The sequence below is a fragment of the Stenella coeruleoalba genome (assembly GCF_951394435.1).
Source record: "Stenella coeruleoalba genome assembly, chromosome: 14".
In the NCBI taxonomy this organism is placed as follows: Eukaryota; Metazoa; Chordata; class Mammalia; order Artiodactyla; family Delphinidae; genus Stenella; species Stenella coeruleoalba.
In genome coordinates, this window is record NC_137160.1 from 78,923,872 (window position 1) to 78,942,132 (window position 18,261).

The following is an 18,261-nucleotide window of genomic DNA, read 5'->3' on the forward strand; positions in this document are numbered from 1 at the left end:
AGAGGCTTTGGCTGTGTCATCTGTGCTGTTAGATCCCTTCGCCCCAGGTGTTACTGTGAACATTTCAGAAAGAGTTGTTACCATTTCAGCTGGGATAGCTAAACTGAACTGTTCTCTTGTAAAGGCAGGAAAGTTACGTTAGACTCGGAGCCAGTCCCTCCCTGGCCTTCTAGGATTCAGTCATCCGCATATGGGAACTCAGCAGGTTGTAGGCAAGTTTAAGGGAGAGGCAATATGGGCTGCCTCTTCTGTTGCCATATGTAGACCAACAATGCTGAGAAGGGTACACGATGGGAATGGCCTTGAACTAGCTATTTTGGAACTTGGCAAAATTTCCTTCCATCAGCAAATATCGCAAGGCACGTCAGTGGTGAGTTTGTCACTTGGGTATGTAAGTGACATGCCTTCGGCACACCCCAAAATTTCACTCCTATAATCATGTTCAGAAGGTCCTGGGGTTCTGGCATGTCTGATTTTTGTCGGGGTCCTTAAGAAATACATTGTTGTTATGTAAGTCCTTGGGGCTGACTTTGAAACTAAAAGTAACAGTTAAGAGCTGTATTTCCCCTTTGGTATTTCTGGTGCTGTTAGCTAACATGGACCTCCCATTGACACAAACTTCTAGCTCCAGTCCCCACGATGCACCGATGATCATGTGGTTGCGTCTAAAGTAGGGGTCTGACTCTTGAAAAATCTCTCTTCTGATACACCGTCCTCATTGAAAGACTTGGCAAGAGGAATGAATTCCTTGCAGACCACTGACAGTGGCCCAGAAATGTGTTTTGGTGAGAATGGATGCTGAAACAGCATCTTCAGAACAGCACCGTCTTATTCTTGTTGAAATGTTTTTTTAATTAAACTGCAAGCACATTGGTACCTTGTCCGGTCCCAGTCGGTGTGCCTGTTTTCTGACCTGCACACCATCTTCTCCGACGGTGGCTCCGGCTGGCATTGACGCCTCATCGCTTTCCGTTAGAGCCACCAGATGCTCAGAGCCTTCATTAGGCTGGTGGGAAATATTGTCAGTTTATAGCTGCTCCCTTTCCATCTGCGGGGAAGGCTGTCATCACCTCACCTGTGATTTGGCAGCCTAATTATTGACAAGCGATAGATGTTGTTTGGCCAGGCAATTTTACAGCTGGAATCTTAACAGGGACAGTAGGCATCCTCAGTGGCTTGAGCGGCCAAACCTGCCAGGGTAGAAAAGACAAATAAATTCAGGGAAGTCATTTGTGATGCGGTAAAATAGATTACAGAAGTGCTTAAAGCTATAGCCATGGGCATTAAAGGTACCGATGTCCTTCCTCAAGCCGTTTGGTACCCTCGGTATGGAAAGCACTGTCAAGGTAATGATGGAGCGTCTAAAGAGAAGGCACTGGAGCTAGAAGGATAATGAGCGCTTCCACAGATGGTGCTGTTACGGTGTCGACTTAAAGGTCTGGTTTCCTTCCTCTCACCGAGTGACTGATTTCACTTCTGTGGATTGATGCCCAGTATCAGTGTTGCCTAGCTCTGCCCAGAAAACATACTTCCTAAAATCTCCTTCTCCAATTCAACATGAAGATCTCTTGAAAAACAAAGTGGAGTATGAGGCCAATGAGAAGCTTAAACCAGATAACACATTGGAAACAGGCGTACCCAGTGACCTGCTCTGTCCAAACAGGATTTCCGCCTTTCCAGCCATCTGTGGGAATTGGTGGGACGTTCTCTTCACTGCCTGAACCACTGGTGGAGAACCTGGGACAGCTGGCTTGTGCAGGCAGAAAGGTGTACTGTCGGCAGAGGAACTGGGATGGATTATAGGTCGGTGATTCCCCCACCTTGAATGCGTGTGTGAGTCAGCCGGGGGTCTTGATAAAATGCAGATTCTGGTTCAGGGGGTCTGGGGTGGAGCCAGTGATCCTGCAATTCTAACCACCTCTCCGGGACTGGTGATGCTGTTGGTCAGACCACACTTGGAGCAGTGAGATTATAGGTAGAATTACCTGAGGGTGACTTTTCTCTGCAGCTGAGGCCACGGTTCTCAGTAACCCCAGGAATCAACGAGAGCTTCATGAGCTTGAAAACGTGGGGCACTCTATCATTTTTAATTCATGTGTCCTCTTACCTTACGCCAGCCACCTTTTCTCCTTTCTGCCAACCGCCCGACTAACTGCCACTTTATCTTTAAGTTCTTGCCTCACCAGGGGCATCTTTCAACCTTCAGGCCCCTGTGGAAGTCATTCATGACCTCAGTAAAGCCTGTGAGGTTCCTTTAGAAGATACTGGATTCAGGGGACTTCCCTGGTGGCGCAGTGGTTAAGAATCTGCCTGCCAGTGCAGGGGACACGGGTTCGAGCCCTGGTGCAGGAAGATCCCACATGCCGCGGAGCAACGAATCCCATGCGCTCCGTGGGAGCGCTACTGAGCCTGCGCTCTAAAGCCCACGAGCCACAACTACTGAAGCCCGCGTGCTTGGAGCCTGTACTCCGCAACAAGAGAAGCCACCGCAAGGCGAAACCTGCACACCGCAACGGAGGGTAGCCCCCACTCGCTGCAACTAGAGAAAGCCCGCGCACAGCAACGAAGACCCAATGCAGCCATAAATAAGTAAATAAATAGTTAAAAAAAAAAAAAGATGTTACTGGATTCATAGCGGGAGGCATGAGTAATGATAATATCAAATAGAAGCTCTGAGTGTTTACATCGAGCCAGGTATAATATAAAAATAGTACAGCTGCCGCTGAAGGCTGACAGATGTGGTTGAATCCTAGCCCAGACATGAACTTGGTTCTGTGGTGGAATTTTGCCATTTGACAAGGACACGATAGATCCCGCTGTGGAGGTTTGGTGTAGAGGTGAGAGGAGATGGTCCCCCGAGTGGCTGGCACGCAGAGTGCACGCTAAGGGCTGGGGAAGCTGTGACCTCATTGAGCTCCTGAGACTCCTGTGATGACTTGGCGGGGCAGGAGTGCAGGAATGGAGCCATTTGCTCCAGTGCCCCAGTGAGGTGGTGCTTAAGCCAGACTTGGGCCCCAAGCGTGTTCTCTTAACCACCGCATTATACTGACTCTAAATCCTGTGGACTCATGTGGTCCAAGTGCTTCACAGAATGAGGTTGATAGGGAAGTCTCTGTCCTCGAGGAGCTCATGTCCTCATTGGTACAAGACTGAGACGGTTTCCATGCTTTCCCCAGTGTGAGGTAGTTTTGAGAGAGGGGGATCCTAAATAAATGAAGGTAAAGGTGTGTCGAGCTGGTTTTCACTGATTGTAAAACATCAAGAGGCACATGTGGTTATACAGGAGCAGAGTCACTGGAACAGGTGCCCGCGAGCAGGAGGTCAAGGCGAGGAGAAGAGGCCCCGCACAAATGTCAGGGGAGGGGGGATGGAAGAGGGGACCTGGATTTGGGGTGGGATGGGCTTGTCCCCAAGTCCCCTTCTTGATGATGCTGTTGTGGAATCCAGGCCATTGAATGGGGTTGAGGATGCAGAGCGGTGGGCCTTGATCAGTTCACTCTTGAAATGCACCCCTGTGTTACGGGCAGCTGTGGCCTAATGGAAATTGGTCCCTTCGTTCCTACCCTGGTTTGGTCCCCGATGACCTAACCCTGATTTTTATCCACCCCCCCCCCACCCCCCACTTCAGGCCCCTGTTTGTGGTCACCATGCAGCCTGGATTTGTGATGTTGCCATTAGAGTGGGGTGTCCTGGGGTTTGGTCCGGGCCTTCAGTCCAGCCCCGTGGCTCGCTGCCCCTGGTTTGGGGGTAATTGCCCATCGGCTGCAGTGTCGGCTCTGCTGAGGCTTTTCTGTCACATTCTTACTTAAAAGGATGTTCCTTTGAATCCCTGCAACTAATTTTTTTTTTTCAGTAGCTAAACAAGTGTGAGTTTGTTTTCATGGTGCAAGTATGTTAAAGTGAAGTTAAAGTGAAGCTTTTACTGCATCTGTGCCCTGTAGGCGGGTGGGCTATTGGAGTGAATGACTCTGCCTTGAGAAGCGCAGAGCCAAAAGCCAGCCAGTACCCCATAGTTGTGTGTTACAAGGTAATTAGCGTTATCAGGACTATGTCTCCATAGGGCTGTGGCTTAGTACTGCCTCATCCTGTACTCCCATTTCTTAGCCAGCAGGCCCATCTGGAGAGCAGACCAGTAGGATTTACACGATTCAAGGCCACATATATACAGTGGTGTGGAGGGGAGTTGTGCACCTGGTCTCATCGCTCGCTTGGTGTTTTCTGTCACGAATACTCCCCTGCCTCTGGTTTAATTGTTGGACGTTCAGTTAGATTCTGCACATTTTATCCTCACTTATTCACAGGAAGCAGACCTACAATAGGCCTCTGGATTAGGGAGGCTTTCTGGTTGAAGCCAGTTGGAGATGCTTTGTGTTTGGTGCATGATGTCCGAGAGGAAGCTACTTCCTGCTGGAGTGCCTTCTCCAGGGTGGCCACACTCCAAGGTCTGAGTTTCAGTTCCAGAAGTTTGGGTTTTGTCAGTGCACCTAGATTGAGCCCTTGGGGCTCCTGACCAAACTCCCAGGAGACAGATGTTAATAAACCCAGCCTGACATATATACAATGGAATATTACTTAGCCATAAAAAATGAAATTGAGTTATTTGTAGTGAGGTGGATGGACCTAGAGTCTGTCGTACAGAATGAAGTAAGTCAGAAAAACAAATACCTTATGTTAAGACATATACATGGATTCTAAACAAAAAAAAAGGTTCTAAAGAACCTAGGGGGCAGGACAGGAATAAAGGCACATGTAGAGAATGGACTTGAGGACACGGGGAGGGGGAAGGGTAAGCTGGAACGAAGTGAGAGAGTGGCATGGACATATATACACTACCAAATGTAAAATAGATAGCTAGTGGGAAGCAGCCGCATAGCATAGGGAGATCAGCTTGGTGCTTTGTGACCGCCTAGAGGGGTGGGATAGGGAGGGTGGGAGGGAGACACAAGAGGGAGGAGATATGGGGATATATGTATATGTATAGCTGATTCACTTTGTTATAAAGCAGAAACTACCACACCATTGTAAAGCAATTATACTCCAGTAAAGATGTTAAAAATAAATAAAAAATAAACCCAGCCTGCCAGCCTGTTTCTTCTGGTGAGAAATAGGATTTCCAGGCGCACTCAAACCCAGGTGGTCAGTACATCCCATCTTTCTATGAAAAAATCGTCCGTAGAAGCGGACCATGCATACGTGGCTGGGATTGGAACAAAGTGAGTTAAGTAGGTAATCTTACTGTGTAGTTCCGGGCTGTGATACTTACATGTTGCTCTTCCCCTCGAATCACATCCTCCACCTGGACCCCTGGCCAGGACTGCTCCCTCCTCACTCACTCTCCTGGCTGGTGATGGGGACATGCTGATTAATTTCAGCGGCTTCTTCAGAGCACCTTCCTTGTGCTGAAGTAGTCTTTTGGGTAAACTGATTAGGTTATTACGGTGACTAGATCAATAATGTGGATTGATTTTCACCGTCTCATACGGAGAATTCGATTATGCTTTCTGCTTTGTGAGTGATGGAGTTATTTTTTTCTGAGTTTTTTGGCCATGGTCAGACCGGCTTTTTCCCAAATCCTTTTATCTCTTCCTTTGCTTGCTTCCGTCATGCATCTCCCACCCCGGAGGGTAGGGCACACTTGGTGCCTTTTCTCTGGTGCTCTTTGGTCTTCCAAATTAGCTCTGAATGTTGCAAGCCTCACTGTTGACATCACTTTCCTTCAGGTGTATCACTTCTGTTCCAGCTGTTTGTGCCTTGACTTTTCAAAAAGATCTTTGTATGATTTTTTTCCTGGCTAAGAACATGATAATAAAAACTAGCATTGATTGAACTCTTATTATGCCAGGCACTATGTTGAGGGCTCACATGTATCATCTCATGTAATCTTCACAGCACCCTGCGAGGGTGGGTTATTGATATTTCCAGTTTATGGATGAGGAAACTTGAGACGTAAGAGTATTTACGCAGCCTGCCTTATGTCACACAGCGGCCGCAGGGATACCCACCCACCCGGCCAGTAAGAAACTGGAGAAGGGTGGCATCTCAGCATAGGGTAAGAGATGTCTTTTAGGGAGAAGGCTCCCCTTTCCCAGGGGTGGGTGCGTGTTTGTCCTCCTTCCGTCCCCACTTCTGAATACACCTTTATGAATGTTCATTAGGTCACTGGTTCTGGTCACTTTACCTCCATTCCTAGGGGAGAAAAGTCAGTATTGCCCATTTCTCTTCTGCAGAAATGCCTTTTGACTTTGTTCGCACAAACCAAGGCCTCTCGGGTCTCGAGAGTTGCCATGGTGGACGGGCTATGTTGAATTCCCTAAGGCTGTCCTGTCTGCTCTGTACACAGGATGCGTAGTCATGAATTAACTGCATCTCATCATCAGACTTGACCTCATCTAGTTGTTCTGCAGGAAACCCCGTGCAGCCAGCCCCTCCCATGCGCCAGAACGATCGCTCTGCGTTGGGGTGGAATCCATGCATCCGCTGGGGGAGTGTCCCAGATGCTGGCGGTTGGTGGTAGGGGTTTGTACAGATGCTCTGCTTACTGGGAAGGTGGCGTGACTCCGGGGAAGCCATCACAGCAGGGGCAGTGTTGAGCTGCTCTCCGAGGATGTTGTGTAGGAGTTTCTGGGCAGAAAAGAGGAGGGTAGGCGGAGGGCAGCACACACAGGCTTGAAGGCATAGAAAGTAAGGTGCCCTTGGGTAACAGAATAGTTGAAAGCTTGCTCCCGGGCTCTCTGTGAAGGAAGGAGAAGGGAGGGAGACCGGAAGGGAGACACGGCCTTTATTCTGTAGCCAATGGCGAGCCATTGAAACATTTCATAGAAAGAGTGATGTGCTAAATGATCCGGTTCATGTCTTCCGAAGATCCCTTTGAGGGAGACAGGGTGTGATGAGGGGATGGAGTTGAGAGGCCGTTCACAGGCAGAAGTGTCATCATCTGGTGGGTCTGATGTGTGGGTGAAGAAAGACAAGTCACAGATGACAGTTGGCTCCGGCTGGGAAGGGTGGGTCGTTGGGGAGATGGCCTTGGGGCCTGAGACATGGGGAAGAAGTGGGTTCATGTGGAACCTGGAGAAGAGTGTGTGACATCATGGGGTGTGGGATGCCATGCAGCGGGGTGGGTGGGGCTGGAACTGGTGACGGGAAATTCGCCGGGATCCAGGCCGAGAACTGACTGGACCCCGCAGAGCACCAGTGTCTAAGGAGCAGGCCAGCAAGAAGAACTCCAAGGAGGCAGAGCAGGAGAGGAGAGATCTGTGTGGCCGCTGCGGGTGGCAGGGGAAAAGTGTGTGGTGAGGGGTGAGTCGAGGAGGAAGAAAGGAGGCCTTTCTCAGGAGCCCTCAGGGTATCAGTCTGGATAGTCAAGCAGTCACAAAAGGTTATAAAGTAAAATGAAAAGAGCCCAGGTTTGTAAATCTCATGTAAAAATGTTGGGCCTGAGGCCAGAGGCCTCTCAAAGGGCCTTTCATGCCGGTGGGCTCTGGTTTACCCACTCTCTGTGGGAACGGCGGGAATTAGAGAAGACCCAAAGGCTCCTTCTGATCCCAAGAGCCTACTGCTCTGTGGCCTCTTGATTTGAGGGAGGGAGAGGAAAATTTCTAGTTTCCAGGGAGCCAGAGAGAGGCCAGCCGTGGCTGCAGTGGGATGCTGCAGGGCGGGGCTGTGTCTCAGAGAGGGGTGTGCTCCTAGGTCAGCAGGTCTGAGTCTCCTGAGCACAGACCTCTCGAAAGTCTGATACGGTGTCTGACTCGGGCCATGTGTGGACCAGACGTCCCCGATAAAACACTTCTGATTGGGTGGCTCTGGGGCCGATATTCTTACACTGCAAATTCTTGCTGACTTCAGGTTGGAGTTGGATAGATTCACCCATTCCATTCTTGCCACAGATTCTATGGAAGTGAAACCCATCATGACCAGAAAGTTGCGGAGGCGACCAAATGATCCTGTCCCCATCCCAGACAAGAGACGAAAACCTGCTCCTGATATCCGTTGCATCAAGCCTTAATCACTTTTCTTCCTTTAGACTGTTGAATCCTTTGCTTTTCCATTCGATAGAATACACATGGCCGTGGTCCTTCAGAAATTGTCATGTTTGGCTGGAAAGCACATGTATTTATCCGGGAGGTAGGGGATGGCCATTTTATGATTGGAGTCCTCAATTGTTACTGCTTTGAGTGGGAGGAATTTATAGACAGCAGTTATTTGGAAAGGGACTCTGTGCTGGTTTTGACACTCACTGGGAGATTCATGTGCCTTAGATTTTCCCATCTGTGAAATGAGGACCGTAATACTTGCCTTTCGTACTTCAGTCAGCTATGTCCCCCAAACAGTGGATTGCAAACTGTTGTTTAATTAAAGCAAAAGATCTCAGTCGGACATCAAGAAGCCCCTTTAATCATAACAGTGGGAATGGGAAGGGGACACATGGGGGAGTGTTGTTTCCATCGTCTCGAGGAGATAATAAATAGCCATTTGTACAAAATGGTTTTGTTATTTGTCTGCCACGAGGAAGGGGCATAAGTTCACGTTCCCTTCATCTTATCAACTGAGAATTGAAGCTGTTAGGCAAGATTAATCCTGTACCTGTGTGGAAGTCTCAGATCTTTGGAACAAAAGCACTTCACAGATTGAGGATGAAGTTCTTTACTGTGGCCTGGGCTCTCACTGTTGTTGTAGTTACCTATGGAGTCTCATTTCACCTTCTTACCATAGAAGTTTGTAAGATGGGGGGGGATGTGAATTCTTTTAGGTACCTGGCTCCATGACATTTAGTAGGAAGATCAAAAAGTTCCAAGAGGCAAACTGTAGAAACATGGTGGAACATACTCTCACTTTGTAGATTCTCAAACGCTGGCACCATTTTGTTTCTTTCTATTTGCTTGGCAGCCATCCTTTTCAGACACGTTCCTTTAACTCTGAACACCCCAGCTAAACTATTTGTTAACAGATGAACAGATCATGGAGGATCTGAGAACGTTAAATAAGGTACAGTTCGATTTTTTTGATTCATTTGAAAGCGTAGGCTTGATGTGGGTTTTCTGCTTTATTTTGTTCTTATTGCTACTTGTTAAATCACTTTTATACCTTTGACACCTTACGTTGTATCTGAAATGATTTTCTCTAAGATTTTTTTGTTCTTCTTACAGCTGAAGTCACCCAAGAGACCAGGTAAGTGCACGATGTTGCTGGCATTCGTGCAATCTTTTTATCATATTGTTGGAAAAGCATGCGAATACCTGACAGGAAGTTGTTGCAGTTTTCAAAAGCAAAATGTTCATCATTTGCCTAAGAGCAGTCATCATGAAAACTGGAGTGGAACTCATGTGTACCCTCCCCTGATTTATTTTTTTTTAATCCTGCTATGTTGAAGTTACTTTGTCTTTTCCTTAGGATTTATTTTAAGAGAGACATTTCCTTCTTTGTAGGCATCAGGCATAAGATTTAAGTGCACATGCATTTCTGAAAATGAAACCAGAAGGGTTTTGCAGTGTGAGTTGCTTTGTGGAATTCAGTACGAGGCACGCTTACCCAGTGGCTTTTCGCAGCTGCTTCTGGTAACGGCCTCTCGGGCTGCTCCCAGTCCCAGCTTACAGAGGAGACCCACCCAGTGTTCGGGGTGCTTCTGTTTAGAGCAGCACTTAAGGGTCGTTGCTAGGCTGCAGAATAGAATTCTGAACTGACAAGGCTTTTTTTTTTTTTTTTTGGTTTTAAGCGCTGCGATTACTTACACATCCCTCTACCAGGCAAGTCTTGTGAAAGAAAACAAGATTCTTCTCGCTCTAGATAATTACCTTCTGAGAGCTGCCATGGTCCACAGAGACGTCCTGAGTTTCTGAAGGCCTGGTGGGGAGGGGGTTTTGTGAGTGTGTGAATTTAGATGATTTGAACCCACTGCAGTTATCAGATGATTTGAACCCACTGCCCAGTAACCTGCCCTGCTTTGTAATAAATATTTCTAGAAATGATTCCATTTTTATAAATTTAAAGAGATTTTTCTAGTTCTTGCCATTGGAGCTTCTGATGGTCAGTGTTGCCACAGTCCTACTCTGAGTCACCTTGGGCAAACCCCTTAGGCTGTCCGAGCCTTAGGTTTCAGTTTCCCTTCTGTGTGGTGAGGTTTCTCTTTGCCTTGCCTTCCTCACAGAGTTGCTTTAAGGATTCAGTTAGATGTGATGTACAAGAATTTTGTTGAATTCCCATTTATTACAACTGTAAGGACTTGATCATGATTGTTTCCCCCGTTTTAATAGTATTTCAATGAAAGCATGTTAGCTGGTGGACTCGCATGCTCATGCCACACTTAGTCATTGAAATATCTCTTTGGTTCCTCCAGCATCCCCATCCTCTCCCGAACACTTGCCCGCCACACCTGCAGAGTCTCCAGCCCAGAGGTTTGAAGCTCGGATAGAAGATGGCAAACTGTACTATGATAAAAGATGGTATGTTCTTGGTAAACACAGATTACTCGTTAGAATCTCAAAAGAACCATTTGGAAATAGGGCTGGGGCTGTCTATAGTTGTTATTTCAGAGCGTGGCTGCTGCTTAACTAAAGGTAGAGGTGCATTTAGAAGTTGTCAGGAGTCTTGGATCCATACGGCTTTTTAGCTCTCTGAAGGCAGTGCTTCCCCAAAACGTGCTCTTCTAGTAGTGGCCCCCCTTCTCTCTCCATGCTGCTCTCACCATACTAGAACTTGTGGTGCCCCTGTAGACTGGCATCAGGGCTTATGTCCCCCTCTGCCCCCTCTTAACTGCACCCCTGTGTGCTAAAATTAATAGGAGTTCTGTGGAAGAAAGGATTTTGTGGTCAGATGAGTTTGGGGGAATGGCCATGTTAGCTAAGACCAACGGGTTTCATCATTGTAGCACTCTGGGTCCTCTGATATGCTAATGTACACTGTGAATTTCTGAGATGTCATTAGGTGTTGTTTATTTGACTGAGGTACCCTTTTGCATGCAACATCCTGCAGCACGAGTGTTCCAGGAAAAATAATCAGGGGAGGTGTATCCTAAAACGTTACTAGTTTAGATTGAAGACGGTTTGAAACCTTCAGACCACCAGCGTTTTCATTGGGAAGAAAATGGCAAAACAATGTGAAAAACAAATACTCATGCATTTACTCTTCCAACAAATATTTACTGTTTGCTCTGTGACTAGGCGTTCTCCTAGGTGTTAAGTCACCGGGACACTGCCACCTTTTCTTTAAATTCGAATTTCTTCCTTTTATTCATTGCCCACATGCAGGCATAGTCTCACTCAGGTTAAGTCATGGCAGACACATAATTGCGTACTGCCTTTCCACTTGTTTATATGTTTTTCTGGGTTATTGTATGATCTCTGTAATTGTCATTTATAATGGTTATATGATTTTTTTGAGTTTCAATATATTTATTTAACCCAAAATTCCAAAATTAACGTTGTGGTTATTTTGAATGTTTTGAACTTTCTTAAAAAACCCCAACACTGTGTTAGTTGATAACCTTATAATATTGTATTTCTGAAGTTGGGAAAAAAGCTTAGAGACCTCGTGATGCCTAAAATAAATCAGTTCCACCTCTGAGGCTGCAGTGAGTTAATAACACATTTGAAGATGAAGGCTGGCTCTGTCTGTAAACCGGATCTTTTTTCTTTAACATTTTTATTGGAGTATAATTGCTTTACAGTGTTGTGTCAGTTTCTGCTGTATAACAAAGTGAATCAGCTATATGCATACATATATCCCGATATCGCGTCCCTGTTGTGTCTCCCTCCCACCCTCCTTATCCCACTACTCTAGGTGGTTGCAAAGCACCGAGCTGATCTCCCTGTGCTATGCATCTGCTTCCCACTAGCTATTTATTTTACATTTGGTAGTGTATATATGTCAGTGCTACTTTCTCACTTCATCCCAGCTTACCCTTCCCCCTCCCCATGTCCTCAAGTCCATTCTCTATGTGTGTGCCTTTATTCCTGTCCTGCTCCTAGGTTCATCCGAACCTTTTTTTTTTTTTAGGTTCCATATATATGTGTTAGCATACGGTATTTGTTTTTCTCTTTCTGACTTACTTCATTCTGTATGACAGACTCTAGGTCCATCCACCTCACTACCAATAACTCAATTTCGTTTCTTTTTATGGCTGAGTGATATTCCATTGTATATATGTGCCAAATCTTCTTTATTGTTTGATCTTTCGATGGACACTTAGGTTGCTTCCATGTCCTGGCTACTGTAAATAGAGCTGCAGTGAACATTGTGGTACATGACTCTTTTTGAATTATGGTTTTCTCAAGGTATATGCCCAGTAGTGGGATTGCTGGGTCGTATGGTAGTTCTATTTGTAGTTTTTTAAGGAGCCTCCATACTGTTCTCCATAGTGGCTGTATCAATTTACATTCCCACCAACAGTGCAAGAGGGTTCCCTTTTCTCCACACCCTCTCCAGCATTTATTGTTTGTAGATTTTTTGATGATGGCCATTCTGACTAGTGTGAGGTGATACCTCATTGTAGTTTGGATTTGCATTTTTCTAATGGTTAGTGATGTTGAGCATCTTTTCATGTGTTTGTTGGCAATCTGTATATCTTCTTTGGAGAAATGTCTATTTAGGTCTTCTGCCCATTTTTGGATTGGGTTGTTTGTTTTTTTAATATTGAGCTTCATGAGCTGCTTGTGTATTTTGGAGATTAATCCTTTGTCAGTTGCTTTGTTTGTAAATATTTTCTTCCATTCTGAGGGTTATCTTTTCGTCTTGTTTATGGTTTCCTTTGCTGTGCAAAAGCTTTTGAGTTATATTAGGTCCCATTTGTTTGTTTTTATTTCCATTTCTCTAGGAGGTGGATTAAAAAGGATTTTGCTGTGATTTATGTCATAGAGTGTTCTGCCTATGTTTTCCTCTAAGAGTTTGATAGTGTCTGGCCTTACATTTAGGTCTTTAATCCATTTTGAGTTTATTTTTGTGTATGGTGTTAGGGAGTGCTCTAATTTCATTCTTTTACATGTAGCTGTCCAGTTTTCCCGGCACCACTTATTGAAGAGGCTGTCTTTCCTCCATTGTATACTCTTGCCTCCTTTATCAAAGATGAGGTGATCATATGTGCATGGGTTTATCTCTGGGCTTTCTATCCTGTTCCATTGATCTATATTTCTGTTTTTGTGCCAGTACCATACTGTCTTGATGACTGTAGCTTTGTAGTATAGTCTGAAGTCAGGGAGTCTGATTCCTCCAGCTCCGTTTTTCGTTCTCAAGATTGCTTTGGCTATTCAGGGTCTTTTGTGTTTCCATACAAATGGTGAAATGTTTTGTTCTAGTTCTGTGAAAAATGCCATTGGTAGTTTGATAGGGATTGCATTGAAACTGTAGATTGCTCTGGGTAGTAGAGTCATTTTCACAATGTTGATTTTTCCAATCCAAGAACATGGTATATCTCTCCAGCTGTTTGTATCATCTTTAATTTCTTTCATCAGTGTCTTATAGTTTTCTGCATACAGGTCTTTTGTCTCCTTGGGTGGGTTTATTCCTAGGTATTTTATTCTTTTTGTTGCAGTAGTAAATGGGAGTGTTTCCTTAATTTCTCTTTCAGATTCTTCATCATTAGTGTTTAGGAATGCAAGAAATTTCTGTGTATCTTTAGGATTCTCTATGTGTAGTATCATGTCATCTGCAAACAGTGACAGTTTTACTTCTACTTTTCCAATTTGGATTCCTTTTATTTCTTTTTCGTCTCTGCTGTGGCTAAAACTTCCAAAACTATGTTGAATGATAGTGGTGAAAGTGGACAACCTTGTCTTGTTCCTGATCTTAGAGGAAATGGTTTCAGTTTTTCACCATTGAGAATGATGTTGGCTGTGGGTTTGTCATATATGGGCTTTATTATGTTGAGGTAGGTTCCCTCTTTGCCTACTTTCTGGAGAGTTTTTATCATAAATGGGTGTTGAATTTTGTCAACAGATTTTTCTGCATCTATTGAGATGATTATGTGGTTTTTATCCTTCAGTTTGTTAATATGGTGTATCACATTGATTGATTTGCGTATATTTAAGAATCCTTGCATTCCTGGGATAAACCCCACTTGATCATGGCGTATGATCCTTTTAATGTGCTGTTGGATTCTGTTTGCTAGTACTTTGTTGAGGGTTTTTTTTTTGTTTTTTTTTTTTGCGTCACATGGACCTCTCACTGTTGTGGCCTCTCCCGTTGCGGAGCATAGCCTCCAGACGCGCAGGCCCAGTGGCCATGGCTCATGGGCCTAGCCGCTCTGCGGCATGTGGGATCTTCCTGGACTGGGGCATGAACCCGTGTCCCCTGCATCGGCAGGCGGACTCTCAACCACTGCGCCACCAGGGAAGCCCTTGTTGAGGATTTTTGCATCGATGTTCATCAGTGATATTGGCCTGTAGCTTTCTTTCTTTGTGACATCTTTGTCTCGTTTTGGTTCCAGGGTGATGATGGCCTCATAGAATGAGTTTGGGAGTGTTCCTCCCTCTGCTGTATTTTGGAAGAGTTTGAGAAGGATAGGTGTTAGCTCTTCTCTAAATGTTTAATAGAATTCTCCTGTGAAGCCATCTGGTCCTGACCTTTTGTTTGTTGGAAGATTTTTAATCATAGTTTCAATTTCAGTGCTTGTGATTGGTCTGTTCATATTTTCTGTTTCTTCCTGGTTCGGTCTCGGAAACTTATGCTTTTCTAAGAATTTGTCCTATTTTTTCTAGCAGGTTGTCCATTTTATTGGCATGGAGTTGCTTGTAGTAATCTCTCATGATCCTTTGTATTTCTGCAGTGTCACTTGTTCCTTCTCCTTTTTCGTTTCTAATTCTGTTGATTTGAGTCTTCTTGTTTTTCTTGATGAGTCTGGCTAATGGTTTATCAATTTTGTTGGTCTTCTCAAAGAACCAGCTTTTAGTTTTATTGATCTTTGCTATTGTCCTTCATTTCTTTTTCACTTACTTATGATCTGATCTTTATGATTTCTTTCCTTCTGCTAACTTTGGGTTTTTTGTTCTTCTTTCTCTAATTGCTTTAAGTGTAAGGTTAAGTTGTTTGAGATTTTGCGTGTTTCTTGACGTAGGATTGTATTGCTGTAAACTTACGTCTTACAATTGCTTTTGCTGCATCCCATAGGTTTTGGGTTGTGTTGTTTTCATTGTCATTTGTTTCTAGGTAAGTTTTGATTTCCTCTTTGATTTCTTCAGTGATTTCTTGGTTATTTAGTAGCGTATTGTTTAGCCTCCATGTGTTTGTATTTTTTACAGCTTTTTCCTGTAATTGATGTCTAGTCTCATAGCATAGTGGTCAGAAAAGATACTTGACACGATTTCAATTTTCTTAAATTTACCAAGGCTTGATTTGTGACCCAAGATATGGCCTATCCTGGAGAATGTTCCATGAGTGCTGGAGAAGAAAGTGTATTCTATTTATTTGGATGGAATGTCCTATAAATATCAATTCAATTCATCTTGTTTAATATATCATTTAAAGGTTGTAGTTCCTTATTTATTTTCATTTTGGATGATCTGTCTGTTTGTGAAAGTGAGGTGTTAAAGTCCCCTACTATGATTGTGTTACTGTCCATTTCCTCTTTTATGGCTGTTAGCATTTGCCTTATGTATTGAGGTGCTCCTATTTTGGGTGCATAAATATTTACAATTGTTATATCTTCTTGGATTAATCCCTTGATCATTATGGAGTGTCCTTCTTTGTCTCTTGTAATAGTCTTTATTTTAAAGTCTATTTTGTCTGATATGAGAATTGCTACTCCAGCTTTCTTTTGATTTCCTTTTGCATGGAATATCTTTTTCCATTCCCTCACTTTCAGTCTGTATGTGTCCCTAGGTCTGAAGTGGGTCTCTTGTAGATAGCATATTTAGGGGTCTTGTTTCTGTATCCATTCAGCAAGCCTGTGTCTTTTGGTTGGAGCATTTAATCCATTTACATTTAAGGTAATTATCGATATGTATGTTCCTATTCCCATTTTCTTAATTGTTTTGGGTTTGTTATTGCAGGTCTTTTCCTTCTCTTGTGTTTCCTGCCTAGAGAGTTCCTTTAGCATTTGTTGTAAAGCTGGTTTGGTGGTGCTGAATTCTCTTATCTCTTAAAATAAAGATTTTAATTTCTCCATCAAATTTGAATGAGATCCTTGCTGGGTAGCGTAATCTTGGTTGCAGGTTTTTCTCCTTCATCACTTTAAATATGTCCTGCCACTCCCTTCTGGCTTGCAGAGTTTCTGCTGAAAGATCAGCTGTTAACCTTATGGGGATTCCTTTGTATGTTATTTGTTGCTTTTCCCTTGCTGCTTTTTTTTGGGGGGGCGGGGGGTGGGTTCGCGGGCCTTTCACTGTTGTGGCCTCTCCCATTGCGGAGCACAGGCTCCGGACGCGCAGGCTCAGCAGCCATGGCTCATGGGCCCAGCCGCTCCGCGGCATGTGGGATCTTCCCGGACCGGGGCACGAACCCGTGTCCCCTGCATCGGCAGGCAGACTCTCAACCACTGCGCCACCAGGGAAGCCCTCCCTTGCTGCTTTTAATACTTTTTTATTTGTATTTAACTTTTGATAGTTTCATTAATATGTGTCTTGGCATGTTTCTCTTTGGTTTTATCCTGTATGGTACTCTCTGTGCTTCCTGGACTTGATTGACTGTATCCCTTCCCATGTTAGGGAAGTTTTCAACTATAATCTCTTCAATTATTTTCTCAGTTCCTTTCTTTTTCTCTTCTTCTTCTGGGACTCCTATAATTCGATTGTTGGTGCATTTAATGTTGCCCCAGAGGTCTCTGAGACTGTCCTCAATTCCTTTCATTCTTTTTTCTTTATTCTGCTCCCTGGCAGTTATTTCCACCATTTTATCTTCCAGGTCACTTATCCGTTCTTCTGCCTCAGTTATTCTGCTATTGATTCCTTCTAGAGTATTTTTAATTTCAGTTAATGCGTTGTTCATCACTGTTTGTTTGCTGTTTAGTTCTTCTAGATCCTTGTTAAATGTTTCTTGTATTTTCTCCATTCTGTTTCCGAAATTTTGGATCATCTTTACTATCATTACTCTGAATTCTTTTTCAGGCAGGCTGCCTATTTTGTCTTCATTTTTTTTAGTATTGTAGGTTTTTACTTTGCTACTTCATCTGTAACATATTTTTCTGTCATTTCATTTTTTTTTTTCCTCTTTTTGATGGTGGTTCTGTATTCCTATCTTACTGGTTGTCTGGCCTGAGACGTCCAGCACTAGAGTTTACAGGCAGTTGGATAGAGCTGGTTCTTGGCGCTGAGATGAGCACCTCTGGGAGGCCTCACTCCAGTTAATATTCTCAGGGGTCTGAGGTTGTCTTTTAGTCTAGCGGTTTGGACTTGGAGCCCCCACCACAGGAGCCTGGGCCTGACCTCCAGCCTGGGAACCAAGATCTCACAAACTTTGTGGCGTTGTTTAAAAAAGAAAGAAAGAAAAAAAAGGAGCAGTACAATATCAAAGAATAAGAAACAGGGCTTTCCTGGTGGCTCAGTGGTTGAGAGTCTGCCTGTCGATGCAGGGGACAGGGGTTCATGCCCCGGTCCGGGAAGATCCCACATGCCGCGGAGCGACTAGGCCCTTGAGCCATGGCCTCTGAGCTTGCGCGTCTGGAGGCTGTGCTCCGCAACGGGAGAGGCCACAACAGTGAGAGGCCCGCATACTGCAAAAAATAAAAATAAAAAAGAATAAAAAACAAAATAAAATTAGATAAAAAAATATAGTAGGAAAAATAAAACTTTAATTGGGGCTTCCCTGGTGGCGCAGTGTTGAGAGTCTGCCTGCCAATGCAGGGGACACGGGTTTGTGCCCCGGTCCGGGAAGATCCCACATGCCGCGGAGCGGCTGGGCCCGTGAGCCATGGCTGCTGAGCCTGCGCGTCCGGAGCCTGTGCTCCGCAACGGGAGAGGCCACAACAGTGAGAGGCCCGCGTACCACAAAAAAACCCACAAAACTTTAATTGAAGCAACTGCAACAAGGTAAAATAAAACCACAGCAGGGAAAAGAAACAAAAAGGTTGGGGGGGGGGACAAGCCAAAAGGAGAGAACAATAACAAAGTATAAAAAATAAAATAAAATTCGAAAAATAAAAATATAAAAGAATCAGCAACAGTGAATTAACAAGATAAAAGAGAACCCCAATCTAAAAGACGAAAACAGAAAAAAAAAAAGTCTTGCCTAGGGGGGTGGAGTTTGGGCAGGGGTGGGCTTTAGGGTGGGGCGGGACCTAGGCCGGTGGGTGGGTGACTGTGGTCGTGGGGCGGGGCCTAGGCAGGGCAATGGTCAAGCGTG

At 44.6% G+C, this 18,261-nt stretch overlaps 1 protein-coding gene across 15 annotated transcripts in view; it reads left to right on the forward strand.

The window, feature by feature from the left end:
* Window positions 1–18,261, forward strand: part of SUDS3 (SDS3 homolog, SIN3A corepressor complex component) — a 597,049-nt gene that overhangs the window by 11,400 nt on the left and 567,388 nt on the right. For 11 of the 15 annotated variants that reach the window (XM_079942611.1, XM_079942615.1, XM_079942614.1 and 8 more), the window contains exons 7-10: window positions 7,884–7,979; window positions 8,921–8,982; window positions 9,123–9,165; window positions 10,331–10,436. In XM_079942611.1, the coding sequence (XP_079798737.1) occupies window positions 7,884–7,979; window positions 8,921–8,982; window positions 9,123–9,165; window positions 10,331–10,436 (307 nt within the window). The remainder of the gene's footprint in view (window positions 1–7,883; window positions 7,980–8,920; window positions 8,983–9,122; window positions 9,166–10,330; window positions 10,437–18,261) is intronic. The other 4 variants (XM_079942607.1, XM_079942608.1, XM_079942605.1 and 1 more) reach the window with 2 other exon arrangements.